Source organism: Tupaia chinensis, unplaced genomic scaffold, assembly GCF_000334495.1.
Source record: "Tupaia chinensis unplaced genomic scaffold, TupChi_1.0 Scaffold000264_1, whole genome shotgun sequence".
Taxonomy (NCBI): domain Eukaryota; kingdom Metazoa; phylum Chordata; class Mammalia; order Scandentia; family Tupaiidae; genus Tupaia; species Tupaia belangeri.
This window is the reverse complement of record NW_006159744.1, coordinates 1481949-1500692: the sequence shown is the minus strand read 5'-3', so window position 1 is coordinate 1500692 and position 18744 is coordinate 1481949. Positions and strand designations below refer to the sequence as shown.

Sequence of the window (18744 nt, the reverse complement as noted above, 5' to 3'; positions counted from 1 at the left end):
TAAATTTCATTATTAATTTTTTTGGAGAGGTCTTTTGCTATAGGGCGCGTGCGCTTGCCAGACAGATGGAGAGAGACAGAAAGACAGAAAGTGAGAAATAACCCCCCAGGAGGGATGGCCACACCACAATCCCTTCTTCTCCAATCTCCTCTCGCAATCTTGGGCACGCACTCACATGCACCCAGTGTGAGTTTTAAGCCACTGGGTCCGGGACTCAAACTGTGGTCGACTACAAGGGAGTCCGGTGATATAGCCATTACGCTAACTGCTGGTCCCGATCCCAGATGTTCTTCAGCCTCGGAAATAAAAGACAGCGCTTGAGTCAAAGACATTACAGGCAGAGCCAGCAGATGGCATGGTGGTTAAGGGCCCTGGACTCTGACATGGCTAACTGTGGTTTGAGTCCTGGACCTCGTGACTCCCTTTCTTACTTTCTCTCTCTCTCTCTCATTTCTCACCCTGTCCCTCTCTGGTCAAATTCCTGCTCTGAGCTGTACCCCTCCCCCCAACATCACTCAGGCACATATGGGGCCACAGCTGTCTACACCTGGAATAAAACCTGCCTGCTTTAGCTGGGGGGGAAAAAAAGGTATTAGAGATTTTCAAGGCTTCCGCTAAGAGGTAGGAAAATATTTTTTCATTTTGAATCTTTTAGACTGTGAGAAGTAGAATAAACAAACACTCAAAGGCCCTGTGGATGTGATGTGCTCAAGATGAGTCAGAGAAACGGCAAATGCTAGCTAACCTTCCATTGTGCCATTGCTCTGAAAAAAATTATGTGAAAGGAGAATTGTATAGGGATTTGCTTGACTTAGGTTATTCCATACAGGAAAGTGAAAGCCTGTGAAGAGAATGAGGAAGAGAAAATTGACCTGTTATTTGTACAACAAGAGCACAGTAGACTGAAGGAAATTGAAGAAAGATGGTTAGGGTACAAAATAGAAAAGAAGGTAAAATATAGGTGGTAAAAAAAAAGAAGCTACAGAAGATTCTCTTGAACAGAAGGTTGTGAGCTGGTTTTGTTTCAAGATACTATTCTCTCATATGGAAGTGGAGAGGGATTATTATTTCATAGAGGTTTATTTGTTCTCTTGTTAATTGTCTGTGACTTTTTGCTGGGAGGGGGTGCAGAATTGGGAAATGTCTGTAACATTTTTTGTCCACACATGGAAAATCCCTAGCTTACACCTAAAATTTTTTATTATTTGTTTACAATTTTAATAATATCCAGGGATGCCATCTGTGTCCACATACACGTATACACACCCTGTGCCTATGTGTATAAATGTTACAACTCTGTTAGAGAAGAAAAAAGCAGTGCTCCTTGTACTTATCTGGGATTTTTTTCCTATGGAACATGCACCTCATTTATTCATATGTCAGTTTCAAGTTATTTTTATTATTATTGTATCAGTTCATGTTGGGATTTGAGTCTTCTAAATTAATACTGATCAAATGAATGAATAATCACAAGTCACCATTCTAATTCATTAATAGCAGCAGAAACAATAGCAGTAACAATTTCTACCTCCCTCATTATTTATAATTTACAAAGTATTTATAATTTATAAAATTTATAAAGGCTCCTACAGATTTATCTCATTTGATAAATGAGCATGTGAGTGAGTGTAGCATGCATTCAACTCGCTCTTTTGGCAAAAACAAAAACAAGAACAAAAACACATTTAAGTGAGAGAGTAGGTATCTCTTTTCTCACAACTGCAGAGACTGATTTCTAATCCAAGGCCTCTTTCTTTCATTCTTTTTTTTTTTTTTAAGAGATTTTTGCTATAGGGTGCATGGACTCATCGAAGAGACAGAGAGAAATAGAGAGAAAGAAAATGAGTAATCACCATTTCACGGGGGATGGCCACACCACAATCCCTTCTCCTCCATTCTTCTCTCAGAATTTTAGGCATGCAGGTACATGCACCCGGTGTGGATTTTAAGCTGCCGGGTCCAGGACTTGAACCACAGTAGACTACACGAGAGTCCAGTGATGTAACTTTTATGCCATCCACTGGTCTCCCAAAACCTCTTTCAATAAAAAAATCTTAGCAGACAAATATCAGTTGCAACATGAATGATAGGTTTAATGAATAGGAAAGGCACAGAGAAAGCTGTCTAGCATCAGACTTACAGTGTTTTACCCACTGAGCATCCGACTGTGTTATCAAAAAGCAAAACAAACTCCATTGTTGATTAAGATTAACTATAGAGGTCAGCAGGTGGGATAGTAATAAGGTGCCAAACTTCCACATGGTCTATCACAGATCGAGTCCTGGACCTGGTGTCTTGAAACTCACATCGGGTGCATGAGTGTGAGTGCCCAAAATCCCAAGAGGAGAATGGAAGAGAAGGGATTGTGGCATGGTCATACCCCTTGTGGGGTTATTTCTTCTTTCTGTCTCTCTCTTTCTCTCTGTCTCTCCAGTGAGCACACATGCCCTATAGCGAAATCTTTAAAAAGAAAATATAAAAGATTAACTGGAAAGATTTCCATAAAGTTGGAAAGTACAGCTTATTTATGCTTCAAAAAATGTTAAATATAATTAGCACATTTATTCCCTTTTTCGTGATTAATTTAAGGCTAATAATCATTTAAAAATAGTTTTTGGTCTAATGTTTTTCTTACAGCTTCATTGAGGGTCAATTGATGTACAACAATTGGCACATATTTATAGCATGCTATTTAATGAGCCTCGACACAAGTGTACACTCATGGAATCATCACAATCAAGATAATAACATATCCCTTTTTCCCCAAAGTTTTCTCAATGCCCCTCTGTGATCCACTCCCCCCCACACCCCAGGTGACCTCTCATCTGCTTTCGGCAGATTAGTTTGCATTTGCCAGAGTTTCATATAACTGGAATAGCATAGTAAGTGCTCTTTTTAATTTTTTTTTTCATATCGGTTCTCTGATTCAACACAATTCATCTGAGATGAATCCATGTTAATGTGCATATTGTCTTTCCTTTTCCTGACTGAGCATGTTATGTTGTGTGGATATCTACAATTGGTTTATCCATTTACCTGTTGGTGAACTGTTGCTGACCTGCTCCGTAGGCCAGCCTAAGGAGGAAACGACAAGAAAGAACTACTCACACACCACAATACGAAGAGATTCATTGTGGGTGAACCGTCAGTTTTACTCTAACTCGGGCCTCATTATAAATAGGGTGCTGCGAACATTTACAGACAAGTCTTTGTATGGATTTACTCTTTCTATGAGTGGGAAGGCTGGATCACATGGTTAAGTACATGTTTAACTTCTTAAGAAACTGCCAAGCTGGTTTTCAGAATGGAAACCAAGCAGATTGTTTACAAAACAAATCTTTCTTTAATGCAAAATTTAACTTGCAATGTTTGAAATAGTTGATTTCTGGGGGGTTGGTGGAAAAGGGAGGATATTGTTCACAGTAATTAATGAAAATTAGTCTTGATTGAGTTAGCACATGTTTTGAAATTTCTGATTGACATATTGAACTTTTTCCCAGTAGATTTTTTCAAACTATTTTGAGCTAATAAGCCAAATGTAATCTCATTATTCATATGAAGCATTCATTTTATTGCATGCCTGTAGCGCAAATATGTCAGTCATTTGCCCTGCATCTTCCCATATTTGTAGTGAGTTTAATGAGAAGATTATTACTAAAACATCTATGTTGGGATTTTCATTATATGGAGATCTGAGTTATATATACAGCTTATTTTATTGTAAATGCTGATGAGCCGAAACTAGGAACCTAAGCAAAAGACTTATTTTTGAAAGCAACCACATATTTTCTTAGAAACAGTAAATCACCATGTTTAGCATCCAAACTATAGGATACACAGAGCGTCGGATGCAACCCCCATCAACCCAGCCATGGGAGTTTGACATGAAAGGAGTGAGGAAGTCATGAAAATGCAGGAAGATGGCTGTAATTCCCTTCCACACACCAGCATGTCTTATTCTCCAGCCTCCTCCCCACCCCTTCCCACATTATTAGAGACTTGGGGGTGGGGCAGGCTTCTCCCAGCATCTCACTTCCACTGAATTCTTGCTCTCCTTTGTGCCTTGCCACTTGCAGCAAGTTGCTTGTGTTTGCCCCACAGCAACACAAGCATGGAAAAGCTTGCTTTTCTTTACTCCCACAAAGTAATACAAACACAAGTGTTTTATAGATAGGGGAATAGTGCAGGTTCGGGACCTGGAGAGCAGAGCAGGGATCGCATCACAACACAGCAAAGAAGTTCATTGAATATTAAGTATTATTTTGGGGAGGTCTTCAGTTACCTTTCCTTAGGAAATTCTGCCCATTACCACATTGCTTTTATCCCCATTCTTTCTCTGGGACCTTGTTTGTCTCCTTTTCTCTAAGCTTTCTGGAATTGCTTTAACTGTTTTCCACTGCCATAAGCATCCCAGAATTGCTTCTGTTTTAATACTATCTAGAGCCCTTCTAAAACCTAATGTGCACAAGGATCACCTGGAGGTGGTTAGAATGGAGATTCTGATTCAGTGGGTCTTGGATAAGGCCTGAGATTCTGCATTTGTTTTTTGTTTGTTTGTTTGTTTTTTAATGTACCAGAGGGTGCATATTTGCACCAGACAGAGAGAGAGCACGTGCTCCCAGTGGACACCGATCACCGTGCACTCCCTTTTCCTCCATTACCTCCATCCCATCAAAATCCTGGGCATGAGCAAACAGGCCTGCCATGTTTTTCAAGCCATAAGGGTCGGGACTGCTACCTACTATGGTCGCTGTGTGAGATCTTGTTCCCGCCACACAGTCCTTAGTCACTGTACCATGGGCCAGTTCTAAGATTTTGCATTTCTAACAAGCTCTCAGGAGATGCTGATGCTGCTGGTCTAAGGACTATGCATCTAGAACCACGAGGCTGGAGCAATCTTACCTTGGTCCCCATGCATGTCTGACCCTAACTTTGTCTAGCCCAATAATTCTCAACTAGGGTCAATTTTTCCCCCAGGAATGTTTGACCATGTCTGGAGCCGGTTTTTGTTGTTACACTATGGAGTGGGTAGAGGCCAGGGATACTATTAAACATCCTGCAACACAAGGACAGACCCTTACAAGTGTTATCCAACCCAGAATGTCACAGTACTGTGATTGACAAATCCTGTTTGTCCCAGTACTCTCAACTGTTGTCCTGAACAAAAAGCTACATGCTTAGAAAACACTGTGGCTATTTCGAGTTTTATGTATGTTTTTCTTTTTATCTTTCTTTTTTTTTTTTTTGGAGAGATTTTCGCTATAGGGTGTGTGTGCTCGCCAGACAGACAGAGACAGAAAGCGAGAAATCACCCCCCAGAGGGGATGGTCACGCCGCAATCCCTTCTCCTCCATTCTCCTCTCGGGATCTTGGGCATGCATGCACATGCGCCCGGCGTGAGTTTTAAGCCACCAGGTCTGGGACGTGAACCGTGGTCAACTACATGGGAGTCCAGCGACATAGCCATTACGCCAACTGCTGGTTCCCTATGTATGTTTTTCAAAGTTTCTTTTTTACTTCCATGAGAAAGAGAGAGAGATAGAAAGATAGACCCACCCAATAGGATCCTCACATTGCAATTCACCGCCAGCTTGAAGCAGCCCTAGATTATGGACACATATGTGTTTGGTATGTTCAGACATGTCTCCAGATGTAAGCCTACAATGGCTATACATGGGTCAGCCCACAGAGCATTGAGTTACTGCTGTGCCACTGTCTGTCTCTGATATTTTAAGTTTTTTTATAAAGATTTTCACTATTGGGTGGGTGCACTCATCAGAGAGACAGAGAGAAACAGAGAAACAGCAAGAAATCACACCCTGGAGGGATAGCCATGCTGCAGTCCTTTCTCCTCTTGGAATCTTGGGCATGTATGCACACATGCCCAATGTGAGTTTTAAATCTCTGGGTCTGGGACTTGAACCATGGTTGACTACGTGGGAGTCCAGTGATGTAACCATTATGTCATCTGCTGATTTCAAGTTTTAACAAGATTCGATGCTGAGGCTTTGCCCTCTTAGCTCAGTTGGTGATTTCTAGATGGAGATGTCCTCTTCCCCGTCTATGAATTAAACTCCCCAATCCCTTACCTTTATATGGAGGCTGAAACTGGTTTCATTGTTTGTTTGTTTGTTTGTTTGTTTTGTTTTGTTTTGTTTTGTAGAGCAATTTTTGTTATAGGGTGCATGCACTCGCCAGAGAGAGACAGAAAGACAAAAAGCGAGAAATTACGCCCCCCCCCCCACACACACACATACACACACAAACCCAGGGGATGGCCAAGCTGCAATTCCTTCTTCTCCATTCTCCTCTTGGGATTTTGGGCACTCACACACATGAGCCTGACATGAGCTTTAAGCTGCCGGGTCTGGGACTCAAACCACGGTTGGCTATGTGAGAGTCCTGCGACATAACCATTTTACCATCTGCTGGTCCCTGGTCATTTGTTTTAAGTATCTTCTGCCAGGTATAAATGCAATATAAATGTATACGTACTGTTAGGAGTATATGTTATTAATAAATCTCTACTTAATCTCCTCACACGTTATTTTTTGGTATGCTAGCATCATGCACCTAAAAGAGATCTCACGTATTCTGCTAGCACAAGAGAAAGATAATTTTATAAATGGATGAGAAAAGGAGATACTTTACTTGATAGAGTTCTGGTTTAGGTTGAAGACTACTGTCTACCAGTGGCCTACCAGTGACAGTCTTAGTTACATCAAGGTAAAGTTATAGAGTATAAAACTAATGTGACTGTAATGAATAGTCTCCTAATAATATAAAAGAATTGACATTGCCAGAATCAGGAATTCATCTACAGTGAGCTCTGAGGGGTTGGTCTTGCCTGTGTTTCTAAGAATAACCTTATAGAAGCAGGAATTAGGTAAAGGAAGAAATCCTAGATTACTGTGATAGTTAAGGATAGAGGTAGTAGCTAGGGCTGGGTAAGAAGCTTAGTTGACCTGGTGCTAGCTCTGTGACCTTGGTGGGCAAGGCAAGGAGAGCCTTGTGACCACGGCTGGCAGCTGAAGGGTGTATGATGTAGGGTGTGAAATGGTGCCCCCTAGAGTTGTGCAGTACACAATCTGCCCAACCATATGTGCAACCCGGGGCCTTGGGCATCTGTTAAAATCACTTTGTGCTGCTTCCTTTTTTGAAAATGGAGATCATAACTACCTAAATCACAGGGCTTGGGAGAGTTTTAAATGGCCATATATTTATGAGATGCTCAGGAAGGACAGAAGCTGGCATATGGCAAGCCTTCAATAAATGGCACGTTGCCAGAATTTTCTTCATAACGCAGTCAAAGAGATGTGAGAGATTTCTATGGAATGTGTGAATATCTGTGGTTTGGGGAAGAACTATGGAGTAGAGGAAGTAAGAGGGGATTGGTAAAAAGAGAATATTCGATATGTACCCTTCTTGCCAATACAATTTCACATCAGTAGGACAAAATCATAAACAATTAATTACTATGACTCCAAACACAGGCTCTGCACTTAGCCTATTTGATCCGTATCAGCTTTATGTCCTTAAATTTTTTAAAAAAAAACTTCACAAAATTATGACTTAATACCATGCCACCAGATTTTCTCATATGCTGGACCATGGCTCAGACCAACAGAAGAGTATCTTCTGCATGTTTCAGAAACTGCACAAAAGTCGTATTCATTTCATTGCCCCAAAAGTGATGATCAGTGTGATTTCTTCCCAAATTTATTACCAGACAAGCATGGACTCTGGAGAAATTGGTATAGGGAGTCACAGCTGTGAAGCCACCAGCCTCACCTGCTAGGAGCTGAATTTAATATGTAGGCAAAAGATTATATCACCCTCAGTTTTCCTTTTCTGTATTAATTTAAATTTCTGTCTTAATTTTATACCCCATCTATATAAATATGTACCTTTTCTATAAGAGGGTAAAATTATCCTATGAAAATAAGGAAAGGAATTAATCATACATTTATTTTTAAAATAATAATGTTTGATAATGTCTTCACACTTTCTCAAGTCATCCAGGTTCAAACCTCATCATCCTTTTCCTCCCTTCATTCCTGAAAGTTAGACCACTTCAATTTTTCTGTAGACAATCTTCTAAGCATCTTTCCCTCCATTCCCATGGCTCCCTCTAGTCTAGGCTTACCATATTATACCTAAGTTGTTACAGCATTCCTTTCTCTGACCTCTTGGACTTCAGCATGTTCCCTTGAATCCAATCCCAATAGCCAGATTTGGTAGGTGCCACTTTTATCACACTAATCCCATGTTCAAAAACTTACCTCGATCTCTATTTTTATCCAAGTGTTGCCTTCCTTGCCTGGCCCTTTGGCCATACTGGCTTGTCTCTCTGACCATATTTCCTTTTCATGTCTCGTATCCCCACTCTGTTTGTGTTCAGTTTGAGCCCTCTCTGCCCCCACCTCTGTCTCCAAACCCTTGCTATGTTGCTCTCACCAGGGATGCTTTTCTTCCTCCCTCTCCTGTTTATCAAAATGCATTTTGTTGGTGGTGTTGTTTTGTGTATTTAAGTATCTTATCAGGTGGCATCAGAGTTTCTCTTAGGGAGAGAATCGTCTTCATTTAAGGAACAAGTAAACACTACCTCCATGAGCTGGTCAGACTGAAAGGGGGACCTGAAGTCATACACTGCAGTAGCTATGGCAGAAAAGGAATAGCTAAGTCCTCTGCATCAGAGATGGTGAGAAGTGGGAGTGAGAGATTGCAGAGGAGAATACAGTGGAGGGCCAAGCAACAAGGTGGAGTGCTTTAGGGACTGGATGCTCACTATTCAATTTGATATTACTTCCTCTGCAATGACGGGAACTCACTTCTTCATTTCCCCCAGCCCTCACATTTTAGAGTGTTTTGCCTTTTTTTTTTTTTTTTCCTATAGAGCTCATGTGCTTGCCAGAGACACAGAGAGAGAAAGTGAGAAATCACCCCCAGGTGGGATAGCCATGCCATTAATCTCTTCTCTGCTCTCCTCTTAGGATTTTGGACACACATGCACACACACTCAGTGTGTTTCAAGCCACCGGGTCCAGGACTTGAACCATGGTCGACCATGTGGGAGTCCAGTGCCCTAACAAGGACACCATCCACTGACCCTCCCCAGCATTCACTTTAATGTGCACTCCACCACAGACCTAGTCTGAGGGTTTGGTGGAAATCAGAATTCTGCAATTGTTTCAATGGGAACAGACCATTGTTTTCTCCTGAGCTAGATTTTCTTTTCTTTTCTTTTTTTTTATAATTATTTTATTTAACTATTTATTTTTATAATTTTCCAATTTGATCAGTCAGAGAGAATGAGAGAGAGAAAGAGTGAGAAAGCAAGTCACCAGGTCCAGGACTTGGACCGTGGTCAATTTTTTTTTTAAAAATAAACTTTGCAAAATTATGACTTAATATCATGCCATCAGATTTTCTCATATGCTGGACCATGGCCCGCCCTAACCAGCGCCCTAACCACCACGCCACCTGCTGGCCCCTGAGCTAGATTTTAAGCTACTCGAGGGCAGAGGTTACAACTTGAATTCATTCAGAATTCTCCACAGGACTAAGCACAGAGCAGGCAAGCATGTACTGAACTTATCATTGATGAAACTTGCCTTCGAGTAAATGTGATGAACGATACTAGGGATGTTCTCAAGTGGCAGAGTGGATAGCAAACCCACATGTAGAAGGAAAGGAAACTGCAGCAAACCCGGCTTCTGGGTAACGAGCTGAAATGTGCTCATCCACAGCAGAGGCTGGCCAACTTCTTGTGTAGAGGGTCAGACAGTAACTATTTTCAATTTCGTGAACACAATGTCTTTGTTGTCCCTCCTCAAGTTCAGCCTTGAATTGTGAAAGCAAGCATAATCATCAGTAAACAAATTACCATGGCTCTGTTCTGATAAAACTTTCTAGACACTGAAATCTGAATTTCATGTACTCTTCTTGTGTCATGAAATACTAATTTCCTGGTAGCTTTTAACAACTTAAAATTGTAAAAGCTATCTTATCTCATGGACTGTCTGAAAACAGGTGGAGAGCCAGATTTGACCCTTGGCCTTGGTGAGTGATCTCTGATTTAGAGAATGTCTGTCTGTCTTGCTTTTTTTTTTTTTTTTCTTTTTTAAGAGATTTTTGCCTTAGAGTGCGTGTTCTGGCTAGAGTGAGAGAGAGAAAGACAGAGACAGTGAGAGGGAAAGTGAACATCACACCTCAGGGGAGATGGCCACACTGTAATCTCTTCTCTTTCATTCTTCTCCTGGGTTCTTGGAGACACATGCACAAGTGCCCAGCATGAATTTTCAAGCTATTGGGACCTGAACTCAAACCATGGTCGGACTTGTGGGAGTCCAGCTATGTAACCGCTATGCCATCTGCTGGCCCTGCCTTTGTATTTTTTAAAGTAAACTTTTAATTTCAAAAATCTGCTTTCTAGGGACCAGCAGTTAGCATAATAGCTATGTTGCTGGACTCCCACATAGTCGACCACAGTTTGCGTCCCAGACCCGGTGGCTTAAACTCACGCCAGGTGCGTGTGCGTGTGTGCCCAAGATCCTGAGAGGCAAATGGAGGAGAAGGGATTGCAACATGGCCATCCCCCCTGGAGGGTGATTTCTCGCTTTCTATCTCTCTGTTTCTCTCTGTCTGGTGAGCGCACGCGCCCTATCGCAAAAACCTCTCCAAAAAAAAGAAAAAAAAATCTACGTTCTGCTCTGGGTATTCCATGTATAATTTTGTTTGAAAATAGTGTATCCTACTTAAAAAAATAATTTGAGAATTTTTTTTTGGAGAGGTTTTTTTTTTTTTTTTTTGCTATAGGGCATGTGTTCTCACCAGAAAGACAGAGAGACAGAGAGATAGAAAGCGAGAAATCACCCCCTGGGGGGATGGCCACGCCACAATCCCTTCTCCTCTATTCTCCTCTCAGGATCTTGGGCACGCACGCACACGTGCCCGGCGTGAGTTTAAGCCACCGGGTCTGGGACTCGAACCATGGTCAGCTCCGTGGGAGTTCAGCGACATAGCCATTACGCTAACTGCTGGTCCCGAGAACTCTTGATGATGATTTTATACTCTCATCAAATGGTTGCCTTTCTTTTGATTTACTAATAGAACTTTGTACATCATAAAAATTTTTTCTACATAATAATTATTATCTAGAAATAACCACATGGGTTGACAGAAAGCACAGATAAGGCCTAATTACCTAAGCATTTCTCTATTAGATGGCCGTATCTTGGATAATGGCTTCTTCTTCTTTTCCCTGAGGTCAGCTGGAGACTCTATTTCAATTAACTTCTTAAAAGTATGCTCATCTGCATTTTTGCCAGTAGTTGGAGGACTTAAAATGTATCTCCATGAAATGTGTGGGGCAGTCCTGTGCTTAGAATCTGGTGACTTTAGGGACATTATACAGTATAAACTCTTAACGTTCAAAAAGGTTTTTGACTTCGGACTGAAAATGATGCAAGGTTGTGGTTTTCTTACAGAAATGTCAGAAGTTTCAGCTTTACTTGCCTTGGGAAGAAATTGATAATTTAGTATTTGCTCTTAGCTTTTCTGAAGCCCAGAAACACTTGAATCAAATTCATGTGCTTGTTACCCATCAAACTTTCCCCACCAGGGGTCATTTAGCTTTAAAATCTCATTAGCCGTTTTCATAAAGATATCACAACAACATACTGATGGGATTTTCACAAACACTTTAAAAAAATCATCCTAACTCATTTTATGTTGATTATCCCCCTGCCTCACCATGGTTACAACACATTCTGTGCTAAATTTGTCCAGCAGGCCTAGGGAAAAAAATGAGGAAAGATAGAAAAGGATAATGCTACCAGAAAAGTAAATTATACTTCAGAAAAATCTATAGAAAAGAGGCATAGGTATTCCTACTCAAATTATTGCAAATAAATTGGGTTCTTCAGTAGACGCGAATATGGCATGATTCATAAGCAGGTTGCCTCCCAATGTATATCAATATGATCTGCCTTCTTGTTGCTATATTGAGTCGTGCTTGGCGAAGATACCAATTTTCTCTAATTTAATGTTTTTTCTTTTTGTGAGTGGCATTTAATCTTTTCATGTTAAAAATAAATCCCTGATTTGATTATCATGTACTACATGCATGTTTTGGAAAACCATATTATATAGCATAAAGATGCATGACAATTCAATGTAAATAAGAATATAAAATTTAAAAATATACATCTATATGGAGTTCGTATCATATTTAAAATAATTAAAGCAGTAAAGAAAACTTGGCGGGGGGAGGCAGGTAGTATAGTGGTTAAGGTACTAGGGCACTCCCACATGGCTGACTGTGGTTTGCGTCTTAGGCCCAATGGCTTGAGAATTACAATCAGATGTGTGCGCGTGCATGCCCAAAATCCTGAGAGGAGACTGGAGGAGAAGGGATGGTGGCATGGCCATCCCCCGGAAGATGATTTCTCACTTTCTCTCTCTCTGTCTTTCTCCAGAAGCGCATACCCTATGGCAAAAATCCTAAAGAAAAAAGAAAGAAAGAAAACTTGAGGAAAGAAAGGAAATATTACATTTGATTTATTGATTTATTAAAAATATCTTTTCCTAGATTCTTGTGGTCTCTGGATGTCCCTCACACCATCACAGTGGTAAAACTATCAGAAAGGCAAACTTCATCACTCAGCATTACATCTTCTGATCTAGGTATGTATGCTTAACATCGGGGAAAGGTACTATACTAGAAAAACTGTCTTTTCGAGTCATCAAAACATATGGCTAAACAAAGAAGGGAAAATGTATTTCCAACTAGAAGCAAAACTACTAGCAGTATAGGTAGAAACAAAACTAAACACAAAAAACCAAGTTGAGCACCAGCTCAATGTAAAAACAATGATGATTAGTGTTTATTTTTTAAAATCCAGTCAAACTATTGCATAAATATCACTAATATTTCAGAGGTTGATTTTTTTTCATTTTTTTTTATTGTTCTATGGGACGTGTGTGCTAGCTGAAAAGAGAGAGAGAAATCACTCCCCAGGGGGGTTGGCCATGCCTCAATTCCTTCTTCTCCATTTTCCTCTGGGGATTTGAGGCACACACACACACACATGCACACACACACACACACACACACACACACGTGCCCGGAATGTTTTTCAGGTTGCCAGGTCCAGGACTTGAATCACAAAGTTGGCCATATGGGATCCAGCCACCTTAACCACTATGCCACTGGCTAGTCCCAACCTTTTCACTTTTCTTCAACCAGGTATTTTTGTTACTTAGCCACAAACTGTGTGTTGAAAAATAAAACAGTGATTGGAAATATGAGGTTACGAATGATCAAAGGAAGAAGAAAGAAAGAGAAAGGAAGGAAAGAAAGTTTTCATCCTAAATCCTGGTTGGGTGATTTTTTTCCTCCCTAGGGTCTAATTTTTAAGATTACAGAATGACTGAAATTCACTCAGCTGAAGAGGATGAAAACTAATTTTCATTTTACAAGTTTGCCAAGAAGATTACTGAGTTGCTTGGAAGATTGTTTGTTTGTTTGTATGTATGCTCTGTCAATGATAGAATTAATTTTAATTACACATAATTAGATTTGAGAGGTTTTAAGTGTTAAAGGCATAAGTGTAATACTTTTGGTAACTTTCTAAGCTTTCGCCACTTCCCACCCCCACCATGAGACTTATATTTTTAAAAAAAAGTTTCGTAAAATTAATTATTTTAGAGAATTTTCTTAGTTACATTTTTATTTATTCATAGTCAAAGGCAAATTAAGGTCCACAGGTCAAGTCCAGTCAGTCACATGTTTTTGTCTTTGTTTTTTAGAGAGATTTTTGCTATAGGGTGTGTGTGCTTACCAGAGAGACAGAGAGAGAAGTGAGAAACCACCCCCCCCCACTCATCCCCCCGGGGAATGGTCACACTGCAGTCCCTTCTCCTCCATTCTCCTCTAGGGATTTTGGGCACACCCACACACGCACCCAGCTGGAGTTTCAAGCTGCCGGGTTCAGGACTTGAACCATAGTTGGCCATGCACAGGGAGCCCAGCACCTCAACAGGCAGCCCTCAGCAGGTCTGCCACCTGCTGACCCTAGCCACATGCTTTTATAAAGTTGTGTCTGTATTTAAATATGTCTGTATTTTTATATGGGTAAAAAATAATTGGCTGAAAAAAAGTTATCTTGAATAGTTCCCATGTAAAAGTGATATGGAATTTAAATTTCAGTGTTTGTAAAAAAAAAAAAAAAAATTACTGGAACACAGCCCTGCTCATTTGTTAATGGATAGTCTGTGATTGCTTTTGTGCTTTACCAGCAGAACTGAGTAGTTGATATAGAGATGTTATGGCTACAAAGCCTAAAATATTTACTATTTGGCTCTTTACAGAAGAGGTTTGCCAACTCCTGCTCCAGGATAGTCGTGTCCACAAACTATATGTGTAATCTAAGGAAAAGATAAAGAGAAAACAAGTCCAACAATTAGCTGATAAAACAAATAAATCGGATGGTTGGAAAGTCTGTATTATTGGGCTATAAATGCTTGGCAAAGGAAATTAGAATAAAGAGACCGAAGGAGAATAGGCATTATATTGCTTAGATTGTTCCCGAAGAGTTTCTTTCTTTTATATAATGAGATTGGAGTTGGTTTGATCTGTGCAGTTGCACCCTTTGCCAGATCTTTGCTGGTTTATAACAATTGTGAGACTACTTTATAACTTGACCAGCAGATGGCATAATGGTTATGTCACTGGACTCCCACATGGCCTACTGCGGTTTGAGTCCCAGACCCGACCGCTTGAAAATCATGCCAGGCGCATGTGCATGTATGCCCAAATCCTGAGAGGAGAATGGAGGAGAAAAGGTTGCAGCATGGCCAACCCTCCGGGAGGAATGATTTCTTTCTCTTCTGTCTCTCTCTGCCCTATAGCAATAATCTATAATAATAATAATAATAATAATAATATAATACAAGCATCAAGAATTAGAATATGTAATGCTGGGTTCTTGGAAAAGTGGTGATGTATTTTTGCATAGAAAAAAAATCTGTCATGATTTATCCAACAACCCAATATATCCATCTGTCAGGACTGTTGAGACAAGGGATATTGAACTTTCTTTTTGGTGAGAGAGCATGCATGCTGGTGGGAGGAGGTAGAGAAACAGACATTATAACAGGCTCTTGCACATACTGTGATCCTGCTGCCCCAACCTCTCATCTAAGACCACAGGTGCATGTAGCTGTACCCCGCCTGTTAGAATAACAGGGCCAAAACCAAACCCAGCCCTCCTGAGCAGCCTCAGCTTCAGCCCCTGCTGCACGGTGGTGCATTTTCACATGTCCCACCGTGTCTGGGTCTCAAACTATTTTGATTATGCACCATTGGTCACAAAGTTTATGAAACACAATTTCCATTATCTTTAAGAAAAAAAAAATAGCTCTATTGAGATGTAATTTATGTACCGTATATTCACCCAAAGTAATAATTCAATAGTTTTTATAATACTTAGATTTGAATAACCACCATCACAGTCAGAACATCTTCATCACCCAAGAAACAAAAACAGCAACCACATTCTTTATTTCCATATTCCTCCATTTCCATGGACCTAAGCATTCACTTACATATATTTTGTCAGGATACATTTACCAATTCTGGACATGTCATGTAAATGGATCATTTAATATGTGGGCTTATGTCACTAGCTTCTTTCACTTAGCATAATATCTTCAAGAATCACTGGTTTTATAGTATGTATCAGCGCTTTATTCCTGTTCATGACTAATTAATTCCATCATGTGACTATGCTACTTTTTTTTTTTATCCCTTTATCAATGGATGGACTTGTTATAGTGCTATTTGGATTGCATTTTTCTTGAAAAAAATTTATTTCTTTATTTATTGGGAGAGAAAAAAACACCAGAAGTAATAAATTTGTCACTTTGACAAATGCTGAGTCTAAAAACTTTTAAAAATTGGAAGTAGAATTTTGTAATTTATTTAAAAATCTTTTAAGTATTCCCTTTTTGTGGTGCGATTACTATATATATGTATGTGTGTGTGTATAGATAATTTAATGTTACAAATGAAAGTTGACATAATTATTACTGTATATGGCAGTGCCATTTTTAAAAGCAAAGGGAAAACAAGAAGAGCAACAATATATTTATATCTTATTATATTAACATCTGTATTTAGTATTTTTGTTTTCTTCATTTGCTCCTGTGGATTCAAGTTACCATCTGGAGTCATGTTTTTTACCCAATATGGCTTTGCTTTCACCTTCTTCCTTTGTGCTGTTTTTGGCAAATATATTGCATTTTTATATGTTACAGGCCCAATAATATATTATATTAGGTCTCCAGGAAAGTCATGATGTATTTTCTATTTTTCTATGCAAAAATGCATCATGACTTTTCCAACAGCCATACATATAGGTATGTATGTATATATACACACACACACATATATGTGTACACATATATATAGTTTTATACAGTTGTTTTTCAAACTAGTTAAAAGAGAAAAGGTGAAAATATGCATTTATACTGTCTGTGTAATTATAAAGTACATTTACTGTATTTTGTTTTTTCAAATGGAGTCATTTGTTTTTACCCTGAGAAATATTCTTTAGTATTTCTCATAAGGAGTGTATGCTAGCAACATATTATTTTAGTTTCTGTTTACATGATATATATTTATTTTACTTTATTTTCTAAAAGATAGCCTTATTGAATATAGTATTTTTGGTTAACAGTTATTTTTCCTGCTTTCTGACAAGTAAAGCAGTTTTCTTTGTGAAAATTGTTTCCTAATGAGAAGTTAGTTGTTGATCTTATTGGAGCTCCTTGTAAGTGACAAATTGCTTTTCTCTGGCTGCCCTTAAGATTTTTCTTCATGACTTTGGCTTCCAGCACTTTTACTGGTTTATTTGTGTGTGGATCTGTTTGCTTTATACCTATAGCTCATTGAGCTTCTGGATATCTGAAATAATATGTTGTAGAAGTTTCTAGCTATTATTTATTTGAATGTGGTTTTTTTTTAATTCTTTTTTTTTTTTTTTTGGAGAGGTTTTTGCTATAGGGCACATGCACTTGCCAGAAAGGCAGAGAGAGACAGAGAGACAGAAAGCGAGTAATCATCCCCCGGGGGGGTGGCCATGCCGCAATCTCTTCTCCATTCTCCTCTCGGGATCTTGGGCACTCACACACATGCACTCAGCGTGAGTTTAAGCCACTGGGTCTGGGACTCGAATCGCGGCCGACTACATGGGAGTTCAGCGACATAGCCATTACGCTAACTGTTGGTCCCTATTTGAATATTTCTTTCAGCCTCTTTCTCTTTTTCCTATTTCTCTGGTACTTCCATTATGCATATATTGGTGTACTAAATACAGTAGTATCTAACATTGCTTTGTAGGCTCAGTTAATTTTTCTTCAATCTTTTTCTCTCTTTTTTATTATTGCATAATCTCTGTCAATTAATTTTTCAAGTTTGTCAATTATTTCTTTTGCTACTTCAAATGTACTGTGAAGTCCCTGTATTGAATTTTGAATTTCAATTATTGTACTTCACAACTCTAGAATCTCCACCTGTTTCTTCCTTTTGAGATTTTTCCCCCTGTTTTCTACTTGATGCAATTTTATTAGTGTGCATTTCTTTCTTATTTTTTAATTTCTTTTGAAGATTTTTGCAATAGGGCGCGTGTGCTCACAGAGAGACAGAGAGAGAGCAAGACAGAAAGAAAGAAATCATCACCTGGGGGATGGCCTTGCCGTAATCCCTTTTGCTCCATTCTCCCATTCTCTTCTCGGGATCTTGGGCATGCATGCACATGTGCCTGGTGTGAGTTTTAAGTCATTGGGTTTAGGACTCGAACCATGGTTGATTACATGAGAATCCAGCGATGCAACCATTACACCATCTACTGGTCCCATTAATATGCATTTCTTTTCTCCTTTAATAATAATTTCTTTTAGTTTTTGAACATGTGTGTAATGCTACTCGGAAATCTGTTCAACAGTCAGCACTTTGTCATTCTTAAATCCAGTTTTTGTTGCATGTAGTTTTCTGGCATTGTTATACTTTCCTATTCCTTTATGTCTTATAAATTTTCTTTATCAGAAACTGGATGTTTTCAATAATATGTTTTTTAGATCATATGACGTTTTAGATAATATGTTGTGGCAACTGTGATTACTGGCCTACATTCCCCCCGACCCCTGACCCTGCCACCACCCCATGTCAGGATGTATTATTTGTCTGTTTATTTGTTTAGTGAACAATTGAACAAATTATTTTGTTTATTTTAGGGAACTCGATTTTCTTACTAGAGTTTGAAGCATCTAATGTTGCTCCATTGTAATTGCAACCTTGAGTAGTCCCACAGTCCCTCTGGGGTTTTGGTAAGATTGTTTTTGATTGTCTTTTCTCTGATCCTATCCATCTGTTAAACTCCACTATTGCCAGCTGACTGTTCTACTCTTTTCAGTAATGCACTAGGACATAAATTGTTTCATAGTCTTCTTCAATAAAATTCACATTCCTTTGAAGGAATAGTTCCAGACTTCAGTATTTGGATTATTTTCCTGACCCCCAAAGAGCTCTTTCTGGGTAACTCTTATCCTGATTCTCTTTGGCTAACTAGCTGACCTATAATTTCGGTGTGATTTTTTTGTTGTTTTGGTTTGTTTTCTTCTTGTTTGTTTTAATAAGCTGGAGGGCTTGTATCCTCACAGAAGAGAGACAGAGAGAGAAAG

At 39.3% G+C, this 18744-nt stretch overlaps 1 protein-coding gene across 5 annotated transcripts in view; it reads left to right on the top strand.

Moving 5' to 3' along the window:
- LOC102481111 (uncharacterized) overlaps nt 1-18744 on the top strand; it is an 86837-nt gene that overhangs the window by 50727 nt on the left and 17366 nt on the right. For 3 of the 5 annotated variants that reach the window (XM_006149491.2, XM_006149488.2, XM_006149483.2), the window contains 2 exons: nt 12593-12687; nt 14374-14438. In XM_006149491.2, the coding sequence (XP_006149553.1) occupies nt 12593-12687; nt 14374-14429 (151 nt within the window). In that variant the 3' untranslated portion in view covers nt 14430-14438. Of the gene's footprint in view, nt 1-12592; nt 12688-14373; nt 14439-18744 lie in introns of those variants that run through there. The other 2 variants (XM_006149484.2, XM_006149487.2) reach the window with 1 other exon arrangement.